Source organism: Ochotona princeps, chromosome 19, assembly GCF_030435755.1.
Source record: "Ochotona princeps isolate mOchPri1 chromosome 19, mOchPri1.hap1, whole genome shotgun sequence".
Taxonomy (NCBI): domain Eukaryota; kingdom Metazoa; phylum Chordata; class Mammalia; order Lagomorpha; family Ochotonidae; genus Ochotona; species Ochotona princeps.
The window spans coordinates 6106020-6129507 of record NC_080850.1 but is presented as its reverse complement, the minus strand read 5'-3'; the positions used below and the strand labels follow the sequence as shown (position 1 = coordinate 6129507).

Here is a 23488-nt window from a genome sequence, read left to right as displayed (position 1 = left end):
GATGATACCAAGTGTTGAAGACAATGTAAAGAAAACGAAGAGATTTGAGGATTTTTTGGAAACAGATCTAGCAGCAAGGTTTTCATAATATGAAATATAAGTTTTGTTTCTGCTGCCCTGCTGCACCTCACCCTTTTTCCCTTTGGTGAGAGCTTCTAAATTCTTAGGAATTCCTCAAGTGATAGGTAAGAGGAATGGCTTTTGTTCATAATAATCCCCTTCTTCTATGGACCAATGAGGGGTCGCCTGGAGGACGGGATGCCTGCCACAGCACGCCACCTAGCAATCAGAGGCCCAGGACGGCCATGCTCCACCCCTAAGCTCGGCAGGAGACCAGCTGGAGACCAAGCCTCACCAGTTACGCCCAGGATTCAACCAGCAACCTGAGGCAATAGGCCTCAAAGAACAAAACGAGCAACTTTTAGTTTTAGTTTTAACTTTTAGCTTAGCAGGATCTGGAGACTGTCCAGACGGTGAGTGTCTGCATATGCAGGGACAGGGCGCAGTCTAACTCCACAGAGAAAGAAGCTCCTGACCCTGGAGATGTGCCCCGCCACACCTAGTGCAACTCTGACCCTGGCTGTTCACTAGCAGCCTTTATTATAGCCTTTAGTAAAACCAGTAAACAAACAGTTTCCCTGGGCCCAGCGCGGTAGCCTAGAGGCTAAAGTCCCCGCCTTGAATGTGCCAGGATCCCATATGGGTACCAGTTCTAATCCTGCTCTAGTTCAAAGACAGCTGATTCACTTCCCAAATGCCAACAGTCAGGATGGGGTCAAGCATAAGGGAACAAGGAGACCAGAACTCCAACCTAATCCCTATGTGGGTGGAAGAACCCAGGACTGGAGTCATGATCTGCTGCCTCCTAGGATCACAAGCTGGCACTCCCATAAGGGGATGTGTCCCAAACCACTGTACGACAATGCCCACCTGCAAAATATTTAGCAACAATTAATAAATATCACATTATTTTTAAGTTTTGATTAATTTGAAAGACACGGTTGTAGAGAAGGAGGGAAAGATAGAAACCGATTCATCTTCCATTCACTGGTTCATTCCCCAAATGGCCTCAATATGCCAGGGATGAGTCAGGAGCATCTTACGGACCTTCCACATGAGCGGAGGGACTCAATCACTTGGCTCACTCTGATCAAAGCAGTGCAGGCAGGGCCCAGTGAAGTAACCTAGCAGCCAAAGTCCTCAGCTTACACGTACCAGGCTCCCGAATGGATAAGGGTTCTAATCCCGGCAGCCCCGCTTGCCATCCAGCTCCCTGCTTGTGGCCTGGGAAAGCAGGAGAGGACAGCCCAAAGCCTTGGGACCCTGCACCTGCAGAGACCCGAAAGAGGATCTGGGCTCCTGGCTTTGGATTGGCTCAGCCCCAACCGCTATGGCCACTTGGGAGGTGAATCAAAAGACAGATCTTCCTCTCTATCTCTTCTCCTCATTGTATATCTGACTTTACAATAAAAATAAACAACTCCTAAAAAAAAAAAGGTAGAGCAGGCAGAATACAAACTGGCAGCAAACCCACCACACCACAGCACCAATCCCTACATGGTATAATTTTAACTGTAGTAGGTAGGACCCTGTAGATTCACTATTATTTCAATCACCTTGAAGAAATCACAGAAAGATCATATCTAAGCAACAAATCATTTAAGTATATTAATAATATTTTTGCTTGAAAATTTAGCTCCAGATATGGTGTGATAACACAGATATGGTATGATAATACAACTCCCCAATTGCCCCTCGGGGATCCCATATGTGCACCAGTTCATATCCCGGCGGCCCCACTTCCCATCCAACTCCCTGCTTGTGGCCTGCGAAGGCAGTCAAGGATGGCTCTGCACCCACATCGGGAGATGTGGAAGAAGCTCCAAGATCCTGGCTTCAGATCAACTCATCTCCAACTGCCACTTGGGGAGTGAACCAGCGGACAGAAGATCTTTCTGTCTTTCCTACTCTCTGTAAATTTGCCTTTCCGATTAAAAAAAAAAAAAACTATTAAAAAAAAGAAGAAAATTTAGCTCCACAATTGTAAAGGAAGCCAAAGATAAAGAAAGCATAATATAAATATCAATGTTAACACAACTTTCAGGTATAAAGACTGGCTGAGGCTACGTTTGCCAAAGCATGACATCTGCCCAACAGAAAACCAGACTGTCCAGAGTGACAATACCTGAAGCTATCACTACTGCCTTCCACGACCAACCAATAGGCTACAAAACCAAGTGGCTTACTTCCAGAACCTGCTTTGTGATTGCTAAGATGTTTAGAAAAAAAAAAAGCGCGAGCTCCTTGCTTGAAGAATCTGCTTTAACTCCTCCTAACATTCACCTGGGTGATTCATGAAGTTCACGGACTTTGAAATTTTTAGAAAGATTTATTTTGTAGTATTTGAAACTGTAGTTAGAATAGTACTTTTGGGGGATGCCCACATGCCACGGGACTGCCTGAGTCCAGCTGCCTGCTGATACACGCCCAGGCAAGTAGCAGATAATGGTTTGCGTGGTTGGGCACTGGCTCATGCCAGTGAGCTTGCTGTTCTTGGCTAGGCCCAACCCAGCCCAGACTGCTGCAGACATTTGGGAAGTAAATCAGCTGACAAAAATAAGCAAACAAATATCAACAAAGAAAAAAAAACAAAAGATATCAACTGACCGTTCAACTGGTCAATCCGGCTTTCAAATAAATGTTTTTAATGCCAAAAAAAACCCTGACATGGTCTAGATGAAGGATATTGTAAAAGTTCATGCAAATGATTATTATGAAAAACTACACAGTATGTTCAAAAATTTTTGTACCACAATAAACATCTTTTAATTTCATTTTTCCGTAATTTTGCAGAGTACCCTCCTACACACACATTTGCCCATCCACCACATTAATACAGTCTATCCACTCTACATCTACAATGCTTCGTTTCCTCCCCTTCATGCCATCTGTTACTATCTTCTCATTTCTTCTCTGAAAAGCTACAGTAATCTACTAATTGGTCTCCCTGCTCCAATGCATCCTCCAAACTGCCCAAGTGATCTTAAAGCTCAAATTCACATGCCCTTCTGGAAACACATCGACCACCTTCACAATCCTACAACCCAGGAAGCAATCACAGGTAGGTCAAGTGTGGCTTTCTTACGTGAGCTATGTATGGTAAACAAAAACACACAAGCCCAGACCCAAAGGCACAGCTACTATTTTGCTCCAATTTTCAAGCAAAACCAGAAACCAGTGTTTGGGCTTGAAATGCCTCCATTTTATTTTTGTCTGCATAGACTAAAAGATACCTAGGGAAGCCTACCTATCCTTGGGGACATAGAACCTACTAGTCTGGTTTACCACCTACCTTTTCAAACTCATCTACCTCAGCCTCTCCACTCAAGTACACACTGAGAGTCCACAGAGCCACTCAGCTGTCCCTCCTGATGCAGACAGCAATTGGTCACTGTTCACTTGGAGACACTCTGCTCCCGGGTCCCTGTGCCCAGGCCGCACAGGGACAATGTCCCTTGGGAAGGTTCCTTCCTTTTCTAGCTTGCACAACACTGGCAACCCTTCACAGAGCTTAGCAGTTTTCACATCCTGCTATATTTTCTTACATAAAGCACTGCCAGTCTCTGGAAGCAAAGTGCGCATCTGATTCAGTTCTGTTAACTGCATATTTCCAGAACAGGGTATAACAAATGAGAGAGACTGCTTACTGTGTATGTAACCACAAAAGCTCAATAACAAGTGAGGGAAACTACTTCTCTGACTACGTTATGTAACAACATGCCCCACAACTTGATGGTTCTTCATCCAAAGTCTCTTAGATTCTGAAAAAGAAAAAAGTCAACAAAAGAGGGCCCAGCACAGTAGCCGAGTGGCTAAAGACCTCACTTTGCATGCACCGGGATACCATATGGGTGCAGTTCGTATCCCAGCAGTCCTGCTTCCCATCCAGCTCCCTGCTTGTGGCCTGGAAAAGCAGTCAAGGACGGCCCAAAGTCTTGGGACCCTGCACCTCAATGGGAGACCCGGAAGAAGCTCCGGGCTCCTGACTTTGGATCAGCTCAGCCCTGGTCGTTACGGCCACTTGGGGAGTAAATCATGGGATGGAAGAGCTTCCTCTCTGTCTCTCCTCCTCTCTGTATATCTGACTTCACAATAAAAAAAAAAAAAATCTTTTTTTTAAAAAATGCTCTTAATGGGCCCGGCAGCATGGCCTAGCGGCTAAAGTCCTCGCCTGGGATACCCGGGATCCCATATGGGCGCCGGATCTAATCCTGGCAGCTCCACTTCCCATCCACCTCCCTGCTTGTGGCCTGGGAAAGCAGTTGAGGACGGCCCAGTGCATTGGGACCCTGCACCCATGTGGCAGACCCAGAAGAGATTCCTGGTTCCTGGCTTCGGATTGGCGCAGCACCAGCCATTGCGCTCACTTGGGGAGTGAATCATCGGAAGAAAGATCTTCCTCTCTGTCTCTCCTCCTCTCTGTATATCTGACTTTGTAATAAAAATAAATAAATCTTTTTTAAAAATGCTCATAATACCAAATGTGAAATCAGAAATAAGATGAACTTAAGTTCTTCTTCACTTGGTTTACCAAAAAGTTCTAGAAGCAGTGACAATTCCCAACAATTAAGGCTGCTCACTCCGTGCCGGCGCCCCTATCCAACCCCCCCACACACACACACAAACCAACACAGAAGATCTGTCTGATTTCCACTTTGTAGGAAGAACAAGGTTAGCAAAACAACAAACACACACACAGACATGTGATCATGCTGAAAGGAAGCAAGAGCTGCCTTGAAGGGGCTTTCTTCAGGCAACTTTGGGACAGGTGATCAGCAGTACAGGCTGTAATTGGTTAACACTCTGAATAATAACAGCCCACAAAAGTAGGATAATAAAGATAAGAAAGGTGGGGCCCAGCGCCGTGGCCTAACAGCTAAAGTCCTCGCCTTGAATCCCCCGGGATCCCATATGGGCGCTGGTTCTAATCCCAGCAGCTCCACTTCCCATCCAGCTCCCTGCGTGTAGCCTGGGAGAGCAGTTGAGGACGGCCCAAAGCCTTGGGACCCTGCACCCACGTGGGAGACCTGGAAAAGATTCCTGGCTCCTGACTTTGGATCAGCACAGCACCAGCCATTGCGACCACTTGGGGAGTGAATCAGTGGACAGAAGATCTTCCTCTCTGACTCTCCTCCTCTCTGTATATCTGACTTTGCAATAAAAATAAATCTTAAAAAAAAAAAAAAGGAAGGAAGAAAGGTGGAGAGAGAGGCAGCCTCTGTGGATGCCAGCCAATCTATGTAGAAGGAATGACAACTGGAAAACCACAATCATAACGGACTTCAGGATCCTGATGCTGAATTCCGTAAGTGCAAAGTTGTAAACGAACAAAATATTTACAAGTAGTGCCCCACCGACTGCCCTCTAGTACAGCCAAGGAGAAAGCTATATTCACGGCGGGACTGGGCTGTTGCCATCAGAGCCAGGGCTCATAGTGATATAAACTGTTATTAAGTGCCTCCTGAGTGACTCATTGCGAGAGACACTCTACCTATGAGACAGCACTCTTGTCCAGATATTTAGCCTGCATGTCTTTCACCCAGCAAAGAATGGGAGGCAAGTTAAATGGTGGTGAGAGAAAATATGTGAGAATACTGCACAACTGAGCTAGACATTTTTTTTTTTTTAAGTTAATGCCAAAGAAAGGGAAAAAGGCAGGACTGCTCTCATTGTCAGAAGAGGAGAGCCCAGCTGCTGCCTGCAATGCTGGCCTCCGTGTGGCTGCAGGGCCATGTCCCAGCTCCAATCCACCTCGCTGCTAACGGCCTGGGACAAGCAGTGGGAGATAAGCCAGTCACACGGGAGCACTGAATGAGGCTCCTGCCTGGTCACTGCAGCTGGGGAGGAAACCATCAGATGGAAAATTCATCTCTCTCTCTCTGCATACTTCTATCTTTCAAATCATTAAAATAAACCTTCAAAAGAAAGACATGCAGAAAAAATTGGGGGTTAAAGTATGATGTTGATATCTTTCAAAATTTTTAACAAAAAAGCTTATGTATTGGGGAAGGCAAAAAAAACAAGCAGATAAGGAGAGAGAGGGGAGAAGAGATGAAGTGAGAAGGGAGGTGGGTGTTTCATATAGGTTAAATAAAACCACTGCTCTCCGGTGCAGAGTGCCTGCCATGGAGCCCGCCTTCATTCCTGACACTCACTTCCTGCTGACGCGCACCCTGGGAGGCAGGCTTAGGACTCAAGTAGTTGGGTCCATGCTACCTAATTGGGAGATGAAGACTTAATGTCGGGCTCGGCAGCGTGGCCTAGTGGCTAAGGTCCTCGCCTTGATCCCATATGGCTGCTGGTTCTAATCCCGGCAGTTCTACTTCCTCTCTATCTCTCCTCCTCTCAGTATATCTGACTTTGTAATAAAAATAAAAGTAAATAAATAAATAAATAAATGAATAAAAAAAAAAAAAAAAAAAGACTTAATGTCCAGTTTCGGTCTGAATCAGACCTGGCTCTGGCAGGAATTCTGGGAGTGAAGCAGCAACTTAGAGATTTTTCTACCTGTGTATGCTGTAATGCCTGAACAACTGTGCCAAATGCCGAACTGCTATCAAGTTTTTTTTTTAGAGGAGCTACCCAGCTCTCCTCTTGGGAATCTGTCTTGAAGATATACTCCCTAGGGTAAAAAAAAAGGACATGTGCCCAAAGTTATTACTTATAGTACTATCCGTAATAAGAACAGACTGGAAATAACCTACATACAGAATAATTCAACTGGTGATACAAATTATAGCATTTCTGCTTAATAAATCAGCAGGCATCTGTTCAAATATCTCCTCAAAACCTATCAGAGTTCTTTGGGAAGGGATGTGAAAGATTTCACATTACCCAGATCAAGGTCAGAACACTGTACAGCAGTCACATACACAACCATCTAGGAAGGTGACCCAAGAATGCAATCAGGGTGCTGCAGCTAAGGAAATTAGCACCTTCTCCCTGCATACGCCCTTCTGCATGTTATGAATTTTGTATCATAGATACATACAATTTGCTGAAAAGCTGTTGTCAAGTATTGACTGACTGCAGCTGTAGAACCCTTCATGCCCTCAGTGCTTTCATCACCAAAACTTAATTACAGCGGTGTTGCACGTCACTCTGGAATTAAGAGCTGACATGAACATACAAGGTGAAAATAGCACACAGTGAAATTTTGCCCTAGAAATCCCTGACATGTGCCACCCTTGAGATCAACACAGCACCACCCTGACTCCAACACAGCGAACCTTCCTTCGAGCACTGCAACAGCTCACTGTTTCTTCAACTGACAAGTATATGAAACAGCTGGCTGATAGCAGGCCTCAGGTTGTGATGTTAGAAACATGCGTCTTAAAACACCACAACCAGATGCAACACAGCTAGGCAGAAGATTCGGGAACCAAGGCAATCTGAGGGAAAAGTAGATTTCCATTTCTCATCAAGCCTCATCCAGAAGCACCACTGTCCAGGCTTTTTTTTTTTCTATTTTTGTGAGCAAATGCAAAAAACTGAACTGTAACTGTCAGTGAATGTACACATTTACAGTGACAACACAATTTTTTAAATCATTTTGAAAACCAGGATTCAACTAAACAATTACAGTAAAAGGGAAAAAAATCACAACCCAAATATAATGAACTGACTTGCTAAACGGGGCTAGGTTCCAGCAGGCTGTAATGGAATACCTAGTTTAATCCAGGAGAACATGGCAACACTGCTTCTCAGGCACCATCGCATACAACCTCAGGTTCCAACTTGGACCTACAGCCCATCTCTTTATGTTCGCATCCTGATACAATACATAGATTCTTCAACCTATAATGAATCAGCTATCTCATTACTACTAAATCAACTACAACTATGGCTAAAAATTTCCAAATATTTCTAAGTCTGTCCCCTGTAGTGAGCTCTAGACTATTATTCCTATCAGACACTGCTTTCCTATGATTCATCCAGAGGCAACTTCAATTCATTATAACCCAAAGTGAACTTGTTCTTTCTCCCCACCCCCCAATCTATTTTCCTGGCAGTAATTCCCTATCTTGGAGATTAGAACAACCATCTATTCAGGCACCCAAGGCAAAAGAGTCTAAAATTCAGACTTTTCCTTGTCTCTTCTTGTACTGTTAACCAATCCCCAAATTCTCTGCATCCCACCACCTATCTCTTTCAAATCCACTCCATATTATCTTCATCACTGTTCCCCCAGATTAACTGGTCTCCCCCTCTTTAATCTATTCAACCCATTTTGCCTATCCCTGACAAAATTAACTTCCTAAAACATAAATATGGTTGTTATTCTTCTATTTCAAGAACAAGCTCCGGGGCCAGTATTGTGGCATAATGCGTTAAACTGCTGCCTGGGGTGCCAACAACCCATACGGGTGCCAGTTCAAGTCCTAGCTGCTTCACTTTCAATCCAGCATCCTGAGAAGCCTGGAAAAGCAGCAGAAGAGGGGCCCCGGTCCTTAGGCCCTACACCCACATGGGAACCCAGAAGCTCCTGGCTCCAGGTTTTGCCTGGCCCAGCTCCCTGGCCAATCTGGCCATTTGAGAAGTAAACCAGCTAATAGAAGATTTACCTGTCCCTTTTTGTAACTCTGCCTTTCGAATAAATAATTAAAAATGTTTAAACTCAAACCCCAAGGAGCAGGTATCTGGCACAGCAGTTAGATCACAACAAGATGCCCAAATCCCCTATTAGAATGCCTACTTCACATCCCAGCTCCTCCACTTCTAATCTACGTTACTGCTAATGTGCACTGAGTGGCAACAAATAGTTTGTGCACTTGGATCTCTGCCACTCACATGGGAGACCCAGATTAAGGGCCATGTCGTCGGCTGTGGCTTGGCCCAGATCTGACATCTGGGGAATGAATCAACGAGTCTATCAGTGGACAGAGGATCTCTGGATCTCTTTCACTCTGCTAGTCAAATAAAATGAAAATAGACATGGAAAAAAGAATTTAAAAGAACAAGTCCCAAAGTAATGATATAGTAAGGAAAAACCAATCTCCACTTAGTAACATGATTTAAAACAAAAAGAATGAAACATAAGGTATATATTCTTCTGAATGTTTCTATTTGACAACATAGCCTACGACCACATTAAGCAAATATTTGTTTTTCGGTAGAAAGAGATCATGGGGAAGCAAGGAACATTCAACTGCCTTTTTCAAGTCAAGAAGGAAAACACAGCTGATCACAGCAATAATGAAGGGAGCCCAAGGGCCTCCCAGACCTGTAAGCCAAGGATGCCTTCAGGGCAAATGTACCAACCTGTCTGAAAGCAAGTGCCTGAATCAGAAAGGAGCCAGCAAGCAAAAGCAGGCACCTAAAGCTGAAGGAAGTTCTGCCACAGGAAAAAATCAGCCATTGCTAAAGCCATCCGAATGACACACTCCCTGGCCCGTGTAATAGGCATCCCGCTTCCCCTGCTGACTTGACCTGGCTGAAGTCTACCTCATAGAACAAGAGCAGCCCAGTCACTTGTCTTGGGTCTGCAGGTATCTCTGACTCCTGCCTCTAATTCCAAACACTAAACTAACATATTCATTAGGGCCTCAGAAGCAACACCGCCCATCAGGAAAGAATATACATTAAACACGCCAGTATTTACAGTATACGTCTGTAAGTTCTAAGAATTCTGCACTTACAAATGCATTTTTTTAGTAGATTCCTTTTAGCCTAATCTTGAGACAGCAAGCTGCCTTGAACATGCTGACCAGATCAGATTTCTGAGGGTTTCAAACCAAGGACCAGACACAAGACAAATGTTATAACTGTACATCTAGCCATTTAAACATAAACGTCATTAAGTGAAACTTAAAATTCAGTTCATCAGTTGCAGAACTACACTTCAAAATGGCCACGTGTGACGAGCAGTAACCACACTGAGCTGTGCAGCTACTAAACATTTCAATGATCATGGAAAGTTCTAGCGGACAACACCCTTGGGACAGAACTGAAACTGACCTACTGCAAGTTCTCCTGGGAAACAGCCTAACAGCCAGCCCTGGCTGGGGAACACAGAAACTGAGACTGCTTCCTGCAGATGATAAGGAACAGATATTCTACAACCAATTCTATTCTCTTCAAAGTCAGGGTCTGGTACCATCGGGAGTCTTCAGGACTGCTGCCTGTGCATTACTGGAGGATCTTCTAAGCTGCAGGCTGTACATACAGCACAGAGGTTAGACCCACGTTCTCTGAAGCCAGGCTAAGATAAGTCCTTATCACTTCTAAGATGGGCGATACGCAGCATGTTGCCTAACTACTCTGCCTTCCAGTTTCCTAATCAGTAAAGTGGAAATAATGGTACCTACCTCAACAGGTTACTACGCAGATGAAATAAGACCACATGCAAAAAGTGTCTAGATTTGCTCTCCATACAGAGTAAGTGTCCCATGTTACTGGCTATGTTTTTCCTGTCGGTACCCCACCCTGCCCCCTAACAGCCCTTCAGGTAACAAGTGTGACAGATGCTGACTTAGGAGAAATATTAGCAAATGAAAAGGAATTAGAATAAAGCAAGGTTCACAAAAGTTAGAGTGTCAGTCTACAATTTAAAAAAAAAAAAAAGATTTAAGATTAATGGGACTCCAGAAAGGTCATGTTTATAAGAGTTGCCTGACAATATCTTACTTGTCAGGCTGACAAACTTCAAGTTAAATGAAGTTTACACAATAAACTACTGAGCTATTTAAAAACCAATAAATACTAAAGAGGAAGTGAGAAGATAAGATGTTTGAGTTCACCAGACCACATGATTCTTCCCGGTATAAAGCAAGATTTCATATTTACATAAACTGCTCCCTAATCTACTCCTAAGTTACGTTCATGTTCACTTCATAAAGAACTAATGACTCCTAAGTTTCAGTCAGCGAGCAGAGCACCAGAGATGATTAAAATATCACATCGAGCAGTGACCTAGAGGGTGTTGTTTAAGTGAAAATCTATTGTAGAAAAACTCCCCATGCTCTTGCAGACAGGCAGCTGGGAAATCCAGAAGCTAAAGCACTAACTCCATCAAGTAGAGTAAGGTGGAAAGACCCAGAGCTTGAGACAAAGAGCGAAGCTACAGTTTGGCTCTGCCCATTTATCAGCTCTCCAACCCTGACCAATCCATCCCAACCTAAGGCTTACGAGCGCATGTCATTCTCTGCAAAACCCAGGGGAAGCACTGTGCCAATCAGATGGAAAACACCAGTAAATGTAACCTGCCCAACAGGGCTGGGGGTCAGCATGTGTCCTCAATAAAGACCCTCCAAGAATCCAAAGATAAAACTCCACTACTTTAGAAGGTAACTATAAAAATATTTTTTGACCAAATGTTAACCATAAATCAGGTGCCATAATGCTTCAAAATTACTATTTGTTTTTCATATTTTCCAGGCTTAATTGTATTCCCTATTAGTCTTTGGCTAAATATTATCTGGGCCTACAAAAAAAAATTGTATTCTGCCACTAAAAGTTCTCCTAGCAATTCTGCCACGGACACCTTCGCCGCTCCACATTCAAGCACACCAAGCTCAGACAGCTAATGTTTCCTTCTTTCCATATTAACAGGGAGATAAAATGGAATAAGGAAAGGGAATTGTAAAGTGTCTTTTGGGAAAGTGAGTGCCCACAAAACACAACAATACATGGTAATTGCTTACCTGGGAAATATTTTTGTACTTCAGATCCACCAATCCAGAATGAATGGGGGCATTCCCTTTCAGACTAGTCTGAGAAAAGACAGCGGGCAAGCATCTTCCAAGATTCTTTCCGTTTACTGTATCCAGCTTTCTTCAACAAAATCCCAAACATGCACTTCGGTAACTGTTGAAAGACAGAAAGCAATCCAGACACCCACCATGGCAGCAGCTGCAGAGGACAGCCACTGAGAAATGGAAGCAGGGGCAGTGCAGAGGTGGGCCTGAGGCCCGGCACACAGCTCACAGGCCGTGGGGCAGCTTTTCGGCTCTGGGAGTGAAGGAGGACACAAAATTCCACACGGCCAACCACCAAACATCCCTGATATTAATATTCACTGGATTAAAAAAAAAAAAAAAAAGACATGCAAATCCCAAATGAGAGCAAGGAAAAACACATGCTACCATCCACACAGCTCTCCCAGGCCATTTGGCCACAGGCAACTCCCTCTGCTATTTCTATGGTAGCTCCTCCACCATGACACAAAGTGTGTCAACCAAAAATAACGGTAAGAGGGCAGGGGCTTTAAACATCTCCCAGTAAAGGAATTTACTGAAGCACCTCACAAAGAAATCTCTGGGATTGCCACAGGTAAGACATCGAATCTCCATACCATCCAAACCCCCAACCCTCTGCAGTGCAGGATATTTTATTTTATTTTATTTTATTTTTATTGGAAAGGCGGATATACAGAGAGGAGGAGAGACAGAGAGGAAGATCCTCCATCTGATGGTTCACTCCCCAAGCAGCCACAATGGCTGGAGTTGAGCCAATCCGAAGCCAGGAGCCAGGAGCTCTTCCAGGTCTCCCACGCGGGTGCAGGATTCCAAGGCTTTGGGCCATCTTCGATTGCTTTCCCAGGCCACAAGCAGGGAGCTGGATGGGAACCAGGGCCTCCGGGATTAGAACTGGCGCCCATATGGGATCCTGGAGCGTTACAAGGCAAGGACTTTAATCACTACACTATGGCACTGGGCCCAGTGCAGGACATTTTAAAACACTTGATCTAACTTAAGGGTGAGCTGTGCACTAAAGACCAGTCCCCAACAATAGCCAGTCATTGGCTAAATAAGGGAACAAAATTAATTAGCAATTTACAAGAAGATGACACCTTTAAACATTAAGCCTGGTCCATTTATACCAATTTTTTCCTACCCTACCAATGATCCCATTAGAACTGCAAATTTGAAGCAAACTATAAAGGAGAAAGAATTCACTGGCTGTCACATAAAAACTTCCAATTACGAGCTAACCGGGGTATAGATTTTGCTGCTTCCTCAATCTGCCACACTACTGCCAAAAGCTTCACACCATAATATCATATTAATACCTACCTTTATTGAGGGATTACTGTGAAGCAGGCCCTTCACACTGATTACTCATATTCAATGCTTTAAGAAAAAGCAGAAAAAAATAACTGGCCCCAAATCCTCAATTTACTAGATGGGATTGCCCACGCCCTTTTCTCTGAGCACTGCTGCCTCCCAGGTCCAAAGGTCAGAAAGGTTATGAATCCTGGGAGAGCAGAAGAAACAGCCCCATCATAAGGTCCCAAGTTAATTAACGTCGGAATGAAGAAGTACAAAAATACAGAACAGCAAATATTTCAGCCCAGCTGAATCAGTTGAGCCATCTGGAAAGGGCAAACTCCCTAGATGCTGCCACTTGAAAAACCATTGCATTAACAGGGCCCCACAAGCCTCGAGCCCACAATCCTACTGCTAAAGCAAACGACAATGGTATCCAAGTGTTCTTGTGTTCAGCGGCAAACACGGTGTCCTTGACAAAGCATCTCAAATCCAATGGAACTCATTTTTTTTTACATCACAAGATTTGTTTGAGAGCCCGCAGACAAGGACAAAGGATGTTCTGATTTTTCAAACTGCAGGCAAAGCAACTGGAAGTGACTGAAATACCAGTCCAGGATTAACCTTACCATAACAATCAGATGGAAATATCTTCATAGCCACAACTCCAATAGTCAAATCCCAACCAAATCAGGGGTGCTCAACTTCCTCCCACAAAGTGACACTACTCAATTGTAAGAATACACTGGAAATCAAATCTTGATCAAAGTAACCAGTAAGCTATGGTTAGTAGCTAGTTCCTAAAGGAATATACTATGCTTTTCAAAGAGTAACTTACAACTATATCCAAATTACAGCAAAACATAACCACAATTTGACTGACAAACTAATTTCTGAACTTTTGACTTCTCGGGCTTTTCCCCTGTACCAGCAAGTTCATTTTCCTCCCTTTCGCTTCAAACACTATTTCTTGACTGTCTAGTCGGGTGGCAAGCCCTGTGCGATAACAGTGCCAGATTGATGAAGCAGTGTCCGAACTGGGCTCTTCCTGGCCCCTGCCCCTTTCTCTTCAAATAGTTACTTCAGAAAACCAAAATATAATTACTCCTCAAAATGGTTTAAATTGAACTCAACGTAATTCTTCAAAATTAAAAATTATTCAAGTCTCTTTTTCCAGTAGTAAAGTCCTCACTGGCTCTTTCTTCTGGGGGAGAAGGAGGGGCGATCGGAGGCTTTCTACTAGAAAACACTTCCCTCCACTCAGTGTATTTATGCAAGCACAGTTGCCTACTCCCCCATGGATGCTGGCTAATGACCCACTGTTCCTACTTCACAGCTTTCCGTTCTGAGAAGGTCTTCATTGTTGACCAGCCATCTCATCAGTAAGAGGAATTTCCTAAAAATGTTTCCGGCTGACATCACAGAACTCTACAATCTTGGAGTTTTGTTTAAAACGCTAAGACCCAAATGAGAGACACGCTACTGGATTGTCAGGTCTTCCCAGTCTGTCATTTGCCTACACAGACAAATCTCCTGTTAAGCAATTGCAATCAGCAGAAACTCAACCGAGAGTAATAAGGACATTCTTGACCAACAGGTTTTTTTCCTCTGTTGTTAACTAATTCAATGAACAATACTCAAGAGGAAGTCTCGTCTAGATACTGCTCACTGTGCTAAAGGGCAAATGCACCAGCGTGGCTAAAGAGTAAGGATTCAGCAGTCATCATTTCCCAGCCAAAGCAGAGACAGATCATAGTGCTAATAGTGTTAATGTACCCCAATCAGCTAGTCTGGGTCCTAGCTGCAGGGCACAGATCTAATCAAGCCAAATTTGCAGTTCTTAATTTTAACAGAATCTCCCTCATTTTCCCAGATAGTACTGGTTGTGTGTGAGTTCATCATTTCCCCCAACAATGGCTCATGGATATGTGGCTAAAGGCAACTGAATGGCAGACCTCTGGAAAGCTTCACAGATAAATATATGCACAACTCAAGGGAAAAGGAAACCCTTTCCACACCATCTGTCCTGATTTTCACAAAGCCTGGTCCCCGTGCTGGTGGAGAAGTCAGAACAGCCAGTGCTGGCTGAACGGCAAGCCTTGGTGAAGCCCTTCAATGCACCACTCTCAGCAAGGCCTAGCTTCCGTTTGTACACATCATGAAATCACACCACAGCATCATCTCCCCTCTGAAGGTCGCAGAGAGCAAGCAAGTGGCACAGCTAGGAAACACAGTCAGTGAGGGGTTTCACTGGAAAGCCCCCGCTTTTTCTAAGATGACACAACTTTAGAATTGGCTTTCTCAACTATGCTAGCAACCGCCACCTGGGACATGCACAGATCAATGTGCACGGTGTGGGCCAATCTGTAATAATGGTTAATATGTCTGTAGAAGCCCTGTGTGCCACACACCCTCCTGCTGCCCCTTACCAGTATCGGTCTTCTATTCATCTGCACATCCCTCTAAAGTTATCAGAATGAAGTTTTACCAACATACTAAAAGACCTAATGTTGATTTAATTAAATAGCTCCTAAGCACCCACGCACTGAGCACTGTCCAGGAGTACAGGGTTAATCAAGCAGCCGCAGCCTCCGGAAGGGAAGCTGAGGCACACTCGGGAGCCGCACAGGAAAGTGTAAGCTCTACAAGAGTTAGCAGGAGTTATTATGTGAATCAGTCATGCAGGTGAAAATTTCCAGAGAAGATGGTTACGATACAAGCAGAAAGCAGGCACGTATGGAAATCACTAGAAAGGAACTTCAATTGCACACTGACTGAAAGGCACTGCAGATATGGAATTAGGTGTCACTCACAGCAAGAGGAGTAAGGCCACATCCCTTCCCAAAGGGAGTTAACTATTCATTAGGGGACACAACCAGGTAAGCACAATGCAAGTCTGGCGTATGTGAAGTGCTTTACAAGATAAGTACAAAGTGCCAGAATTCATTTCTTTTTTTAAGATTAATTTTTTTATTGGAAAGGCAGATATTCAGAGGCAGAGAGACAGAAAGATCTTCTGTCTGCTGGTTCACTCCCCAAGTGGCCACAGAGCCAGGAGCTTTCTCAGGGTCTCACATGCGGGTTCAGGAACCCAAGGCTTTGGGCCATCCTCCGCTGCTTTCCCAGACCACAAGCAGGGAGCTGGATGAGAAGTGAAGCAGCCAGGATAAGAACCAGTGCCCAGGGCCCGGCACTGTGGCCTAGCAGTTAAAGTTCTCACCTTGAATGCGCCAAGATCCCATATGGGTGGCAGTTCAAACCCCAGCAGCCCCACTTTCCTTCCAGCTCCCTGCCTGTGGCCTCAGAAAGCAGTCGAGGACAGCCCAAAGCCTTGGGACCCTGCGCCCGCGTGGGAGACCTGGAAGAGCTCCTGGCTTTGGATCGGCACAGTACCAGCCGTTGCGTTCACTTGGGGAGAGTGAATCATTGGACAGAAGATATTTCTCTCTGTCTATCCTCCTCTCTATATATATCTTACTTTACAATAAAAATAAGTAAATCTTCAAAAAAAAAAAAAAAGAACCAGTGCCCATATGAAATCCCGACAGATGCAATGTGAGGATTTATCAACTAAGCTGTGGAACTGGGCTCCAGAATTCATTCTTTTAACAATAAATTTCAGGCAGGCTGTATTACAGATACAAAAGAGAGATAGCAACTGTCATCATAACGGAAATCAACCCTTTCAGTGGAGGCGATGGCATTTTGTATTTTGTGAATGGATCCAACTTTATTAGCATAGACTTGGAAGAGAAGGTTGATGAGACTTCACTAAGCCAGTCTGGCCAGAGTCAACTCTCAGCTCCTTGCAGGAAATTTTGGTAGCCTGCAGTAAATTGGCTTAAGCCAGTTAATACTGATGCCGAAAAAAGAAATAGCATGAGCAGATTTTGGGGGACCACAATCCTCCAAGCTCTGGCTGAAATACAGAGGATATATGAGGACAGTGAGAGGAAAGGCAAGACTGGAGTCTGAAAGGAGATCGGCTTTGCAATCACTGGGATCTGAAATGCCTTCTTCTCTGTAAAGCACAAAGATCACAAGATGAAACCCGGATCCCAGAGACTCTACAGAGCAGAAAGTTTTATTTCTAGATTTTTTTTTTTTTTAATGTTGATAGGCAGAGTTACAGAGAAACACAGAGACAGAAATTTTTCATCTGCTGGTTCCCTCTCCCGGTGGCCACAAACTCTTGGTCCAAGCCAAAGCGAGGAGCTCGGAACTCCATCCCGGCTGCCCATGTGGGTGGCAGAGGTCCCAAGCATGTAGGCCATCTCCCACTGGTCTCCCATGTGCGTTATCACTGAGCTGGATCAGAAGTGAAGCAGCTGCAGCTCAAACTATCACCCATAATGGAATGCCAGTCTCAGGGATGGCAGCTTAACCAGCTGCACTACAACGCTGACCTCTATTTCTGGAATTCACAGCTCAAATAGCCCTCACTGGAGTGACAAAGTGGGGCTCCATAAACCAGCGTAAGAGCATGGTGATTCCCCTGGGCTAGTCATCTGAGTTTGCAAGACATATAATAGCAGTTTATCCCTGTCAAATATGAAAGGACACTGAACCAACTGCAGAATCAGGGCAAAAAATGGATGTATCTGAGTCACAGCCTCTTCAGGCAGGTCAACGAGGTCAATGAATACGCATCTGTTTTATTTCATTAGTACCCTAATGAAATCTGCATCTATGAAATGTACATTTGGTTAAGTTAGCGCTTAACTAGAGGTGCCCGAGAGTAAGTGATGATAAGCCTGATTACTCAACGGACTCATCTCCTTGGCCCTGTGACCTGGTTGTACATCAACAACTATAAAAACAGAATTATCTCCTATCTTCATAATAAGGACCAATGCATTCTAACCTCTAATAACTTGGTTCAACAAGCAACATGGCCACTTGAGACACAAGAGAAGGAAAAGGACTCCCTTAGGGTCATTTAGCAGAGGGGACGCGAACCCAACAGAGTATAAACTGTCCACTGAGGACGTAGGGAGGGAAGGGATACAAGAGCAGCCAGATGGGGGCACGATCACCTTGCTGAACTTTTCACAACCATTTCTGCTGCCTTTCAACAGCTGAAGAGAAATTCTTCCAATCAACAACACTTGGGAGTGTCTGCTAGTGATGACTGACGGAAGATGAGCTCCTTTCCAAGCCAAGAATTAGCAAACGGCATGGGACCTATAATCCCATGCAGTCTCCACTTAGTCTGGTCAACTCTGTATCCTTCCAAAGTGGATTACTACTCTTCTACCCCTCCCTCCCTCTTCCTAATAAAGCTGATCTTACCAAAAAAAAAAAAACAGGCCCTCAAAGCAGGTACAGCACCAGGCCAATGCAAGACCGTGAAGTCATTAGGTGGTTCAACTATTCCCCAGCAGACACCGTAACCTCATTTGAGTTGGAATCCCAAGGAGGTAGGAGTTCAGAAAACTCGTGGCCTTGGACAAGGGGGTCGGACTTTCAGCCGGCATTATCATTTGGAGAGTTGATTATTCTGCTATCACCAGCTTCACTGCCAGTAGATTTAATCAAAGTATAAGAATTTAAAGAATCTGAAGGGATGAAGATTAAGAAATGAAGAAAACCATAAGGTCTGTTTCCTCTTTTGATACAACATCCTCTGGGCTATCCAATGAACGTCTTCTTGATAAACACTAAGTTTCGTACTGGTACAGCCAGCACAATCACAAACATGTGAGTACTGAAGTTCATGCAAAAAAATCCAAAATAGTTCATGCTCTAAGCTTTTAAAACACCATCAGTGTAACCCATTCCCCTCACTTACGTTATTTTAAAATCAATGTAAAAAATGTTACACTCACTTCTGAAAGCTTCGAACACATTAACTATATAAAGGCACAAGCAATTGAATTTTTAGTCATTCCTGCATTTGGTCCTGGATTTACTTAGTCTGTTAGGCACCTGTGTTACATGCTGTACTAAAATAAATACACATGTACAACTTTATGAAAAGGGTTGTCTTAATAACATTAGGCGATTTTTCTTTCAGGGAATATCAAATATCCTTAAATGAAAAATCATTTTTAAACTGATTGTAACTACTAAATTCTATCTTAAACTTGCTAAAACTCCAAATTTATATCCTAGTTTACAATCGCTTTAAGAGGTTGAAATCTCATGTCAGATCAAATACAAGTATTATATCACATAAAATCAAACTCTCCTAAGCTGTGAATATACGAAGCCAGTAAATTTAGGCCAGAGATTTTCTTTTTCTTTTTAGTAAGGCACTCAAACACACTGCCTTAGGTTATACAGCACCATCATTTCTTCTAATTCTTTGAAAATAGACACTGCAGTTATTTCTCACGTGAATAGAAGCAGGAGGAGCTCACAACAGCCTAAGCTAATCATTTTTCACTTGATCTTGCCCAAAAGGTCCAGAAGCTTTGAGCAACTTTTCAATGTGAAGTACTCCTGCGGTGAGTGCATGAGTTTTACATCCTAAAAATACGCCATGTATGTAACTATCACTATTAAGATTATTTTATCAAAGTTGCAAAGATTGATAAAGATTATTAAGATTAATTTATAGCCAAATTAGACACTACAGAGTAGCAAAATGCAAAACACTTAACTACAAAGGCTTAATAAACAGGGCTGAAAAGGAAAATCACTCCGTAAATGAAGATCGAACAAAAAGCCAAGTCACATTAACCCTTTGAAAACGATACCTGTGCACACGCATACACATACATACACACACAAATCAGAAACTGTTGAAATTTTTTCCCTAGTTTTCAAGAAGGCTGGAGAAATCTGGCTTTGTAAATTCTGCTGAGGACAACAAATATTCAGCTGCCTCGGAATTGATGCTACTGCGCTTCCATTTTTAAGAGCCGTATCTCAACTCCCCAGATGCCATCCTCCACAGACACCACGCAGCCATCCAACAGCCTTTCATTGCCACCATTTATTATTTATAGCATTAAATGGGGGAAGTGGCTCTGATGTCACCAGCCCTACCCAGTGGAATCACTGACTCAATAAACACGTTCACACTGGGAGAAAACTTGGCTGGGAAAACGATTTGCTGGGTTAAGTAGATTCTTTCGCCTTTTTCTCAAGCCTGGAGTGGAAGTTGCTACAATCTTGAGAAGGCTACAAAGAAACTGCCGAGGTTGCTACAGGACACAGACTCCTCGGGTCAGCCTGTCTGCTGAATGAAGCAAAGCCAGCCTGCCTGCCTGCCTGCCTGCCTTCCCGCGCCCCGTCGGATTTCTCTCATCTTCACATTGGCAGGTAATACCTGCCATGTTTTATTTCTTCCACCAAATCGTGCGCCAATGAGCAGATTGTTCACTTTGTGCTAGCCACTCTCGCACTAACAAAACTCCTCCGGACTCCAGTCGCAGGCGGCAAGGGGAGGCAGGGTGTCCGTGAACCAGGGAGTATTAGCCAATGGTTTCTAACAGAATGGTCGTTTCCCCAGGGGCCAAGGAACCGCTCTCCCAACACCACCACCACCCTTTTTTTTTTTAGGGAGAGAAAAAGAATTGGCTGCTGTACTGAAAGCGATGCTTTCCACCACCCTCCCCATCTCCACTCCCCAATTTCCCAAAGCAGATCAGGAAAACAGAAAGTTATGGCTTCTCTTTCCAGGGGCATGGAATCCGGAGTACCTGGCTGGGGCCTTGCTGTGCAAACATCCCTTTTCGGCTGGGTAGGAAACCCTTTGTCCGAGAAGCCTCCAGACACCACAGGGGCCCGGGGACGCGGCCGCTGATCCGTCACAGCCTCCGATCCGAGAGCTCCCCCACCCCCCATCCCGGAGGACCTAGCCCGGCCATCCTCACAAGCCGCGGGTTAGAGAGAGGGTGCTGAGAGCCCCTCTTCGGACCCGGAGGCCGAGGCAGCCCTGGCCGATCATTCGGCCCCAGTGCGGGCCTGGGCCAGAAAAATACGGGGGTGGAGGGGGGAGATGTGGCGATCCCGTCCCCAAAAGAGCAGCATGAGACGCCAGCACCGCTGTGACCTATGGCTGCAGCATGAACGGGCGAGAGTCGCCCCCCGAAAGCTGGGCCTGGAGTCGGGACAGGGCCGGGGTGCGGGGAGCAGCGAGCCGGGCACCGAGATCCCCCGGGATCGGGAGGCACCGCGCCAGGCCCGAGGCCAGGAGCCGGCAAGGCCAAGGCCGGCCGCGCGCCGGACGTTGAGGTGTGGGCAAGGCCCGCCTGTGGGGCCGGACGCACGGAAGAACGGACGGTCCCGAGGGCCGCACTTACCATGAGCTCGATGGTCTTGTCCTCAATCACCGAGTCGGGCTCCATGGCGGCCGCGGCGGCCCCGCCTCGCTCTCCCCGCGCAGCAGCGAACGGCCCGGGCGGAGGAGGCGGCGGAGGCGGCGGAGGCGGAGGCGGAGGCGGCTCTCGCACCCACTCCAGCTGCCAGCCCGCTCGGGGCGCCGGCAGCTCCGCCCTCCCCCTCGGCGAACGCAGCACGCAGGGCGGGCACTACAGCTCCCAGCAGCCGCCGCGGGACCCGCAGAGCGCGGTGGGAGCGGGAAGGCGACTCCGGGAGGAGCTCCGCACACGAGAAGAGACCCGGTCGGAGCTCCAAGGAGCACTGTCCTGGGAAGGCAGGATGCGTGCCTTAAATAACCCAGGGCTGCTCCTGCGACAGGGCGGGGAGAACGTCAGGACTACATATCCCAGAAAGCCATGCGCAAAGTTTCTATTTCCGGCTGGTTTCTCCTGACTTCCTGGCAGCCCCAGGCTGCGGAGGAGAGACCGGGACGGAAACTCGGAGGCAACTCCTCACTTGTCAAGGGATCCTGCGTGTGCGGCTGGTTTCCGCACATGCGCCGTCGCCTCTGCAGTGCCCACTCGCTGCCTAGGTATCTACGCGGCTGGCCGGTCTGCTGCTGTGTTGCTGCGTGGTGATGGTGGCGTGGGGGAGGGTAGGTGATGGAGACAGGTGGGATGAAGGCATTAGGTAGGTGGGGTCTGCGGGCTCAGGTGTAGGACGAGACCGGGAAGGAAAGAAGCCCCGCCGAGAGAGGAGGCGCCCAAAGGATGAGCGGCCCAGGAGGGAAGGGGTTGCAGATGCGGTTGGGGTAGGAGGGATTCCCACGCGCTGTGGCCTCTGTCTGGCACCCCAGGCCCGAAGGGTCAGAGGAAGCCTGTGTAGACGGAACCCCTCTTCCTCATTCATCCGTTCAAAAACCGGTTTTGAGGGGAGTGGGGGAGGTGTTACGATTCATTTGTTTTTATTGGGAAGGCAGATTTAGAGAGAGAGAGAGAGCTCTTCCATCCACTGGTTCACTCCCCAAATGGCGACAACGGCCAGAGCCTCTTCCAGTTCCTCTTCCAGTTCCTTCACATGGGTGCAGGGTCCCATTGACTTGAACCATTCTCTACTGTGTTACCAGGCCACAAGCAGGGAGTTGGACAGAAAGAGGAGCAGCCAGGACACAAACCCGCGCCCATAGAGCATACCAGCACTGCAAGGTGGAGGATATAGCCATTGAGTCATCATGCCCCCTTTCGCTCCAGTGCCCAGCCGGTGCCACGTACAGCTTGTGGGCAACTGGGAATCAGCTCAGAATGTGACTAACAGGACCCCCTGTTTTCTGGCAGCTGCGGAGAAGGGGTTCACAGTGGGAAGGGGATGCCAGCCAGGAACTGGGAAAAAAGTCGAACTAAAAACCGGTGGAGACTCCTTTGAGGGGAACTCAGCCTCTAACTTTGCCATGCCTCTAACGCTGGTGGTTGAACCAGGGTTGAAGTGAGGGACCAGAAGGCAGGGGGAGGGAGAAGGGCACTCAGTTGGGTGACCTGGGAGGTTGAAGGCAGTTGAAACTTTCTCCTGGAAAACATTGTCAGGAAGTGATGGTCATGCTTAGATCTGGCCATCTCCATCAATCTTACCTGGAGGAAGGGAATTGTTGGTTGCGGCCCAAGCAGGCATTGGTGAAACAACAACAGCCCCACCAGTGGGCTAAACTGGGTGTTTATTCATTCTTGTTGGTGGTTTGGACAATAATCATGTCTTATGTGCGTTCAGGCATGTCTTATTTTTGTCCTGATCTTTCATGGTCTCAGAGTGGTCTTGTCTGATGGTGAAATAGTGGTTTTTCTTCTAAGGGGAATAGGAGGCCTTGTGGTGAGCTGGCATCTACTGACCTGGCATCCTGGCTGATGGTATCATGCCAGGCTGCCTTCCAGATGCTTTCCTTTTGTGTCAAGATTTTTTTTTTTCTTCTCTCATTATCACACCTGCAAAGCCAAGGGACTGGATGTCCTAGAAATGTTTTTATTTCCCAAGAGCTAAATTATGGCAGTAATTTGGATGTATGTTAAAACACAAGGTCAAGTTTCCTGCAGGTGGAGTTTGAAGTTTTCGCATTCCTTATCTGGTGCTTTTCACAAAGGAATTGAAAGAAAAGGCAATAGAAAAAAGAAACAGAATTGAAG

The 23488-nt window shown here is 45.8% G+C and overlaps 1 protein-coding gene across 10 annotated transcripts in view; it reads right to left on the bottom strand.

The window, feature by feature from the left end:
* The window catches only part of FBXW11 (F-box and WD repeat domain containing 11), a 120337-nt gene extending 98687 nt beyond the window's left edge, over positions 1-21650 (bottom strand). For 2 of the 10 annotated variants that reach the window (XM_058677854.1, XM_058677856.1), the window contains exon 1: positions 21299-21649. In XM_058677854.1, coding sequence (XP_058533837.1) covers positions 21299-21343 — 45 coding nt within the window. In that variant the 5' untranslated portion in view covers positions 21344-21649. Of the gene's footprint in view, positions 1-11702; positions 11866-20695; positions 21183-21298 lie in introns of those variants that run through there. The other 8 variants (XM_058677853.1, XM_058677855.1, XM_058677858.1 and 5 more) reach the window with 7 other exon arrangements.
* Between the last annotated feature and the right edge of the window lie 1838 nt (positions 21651-23488).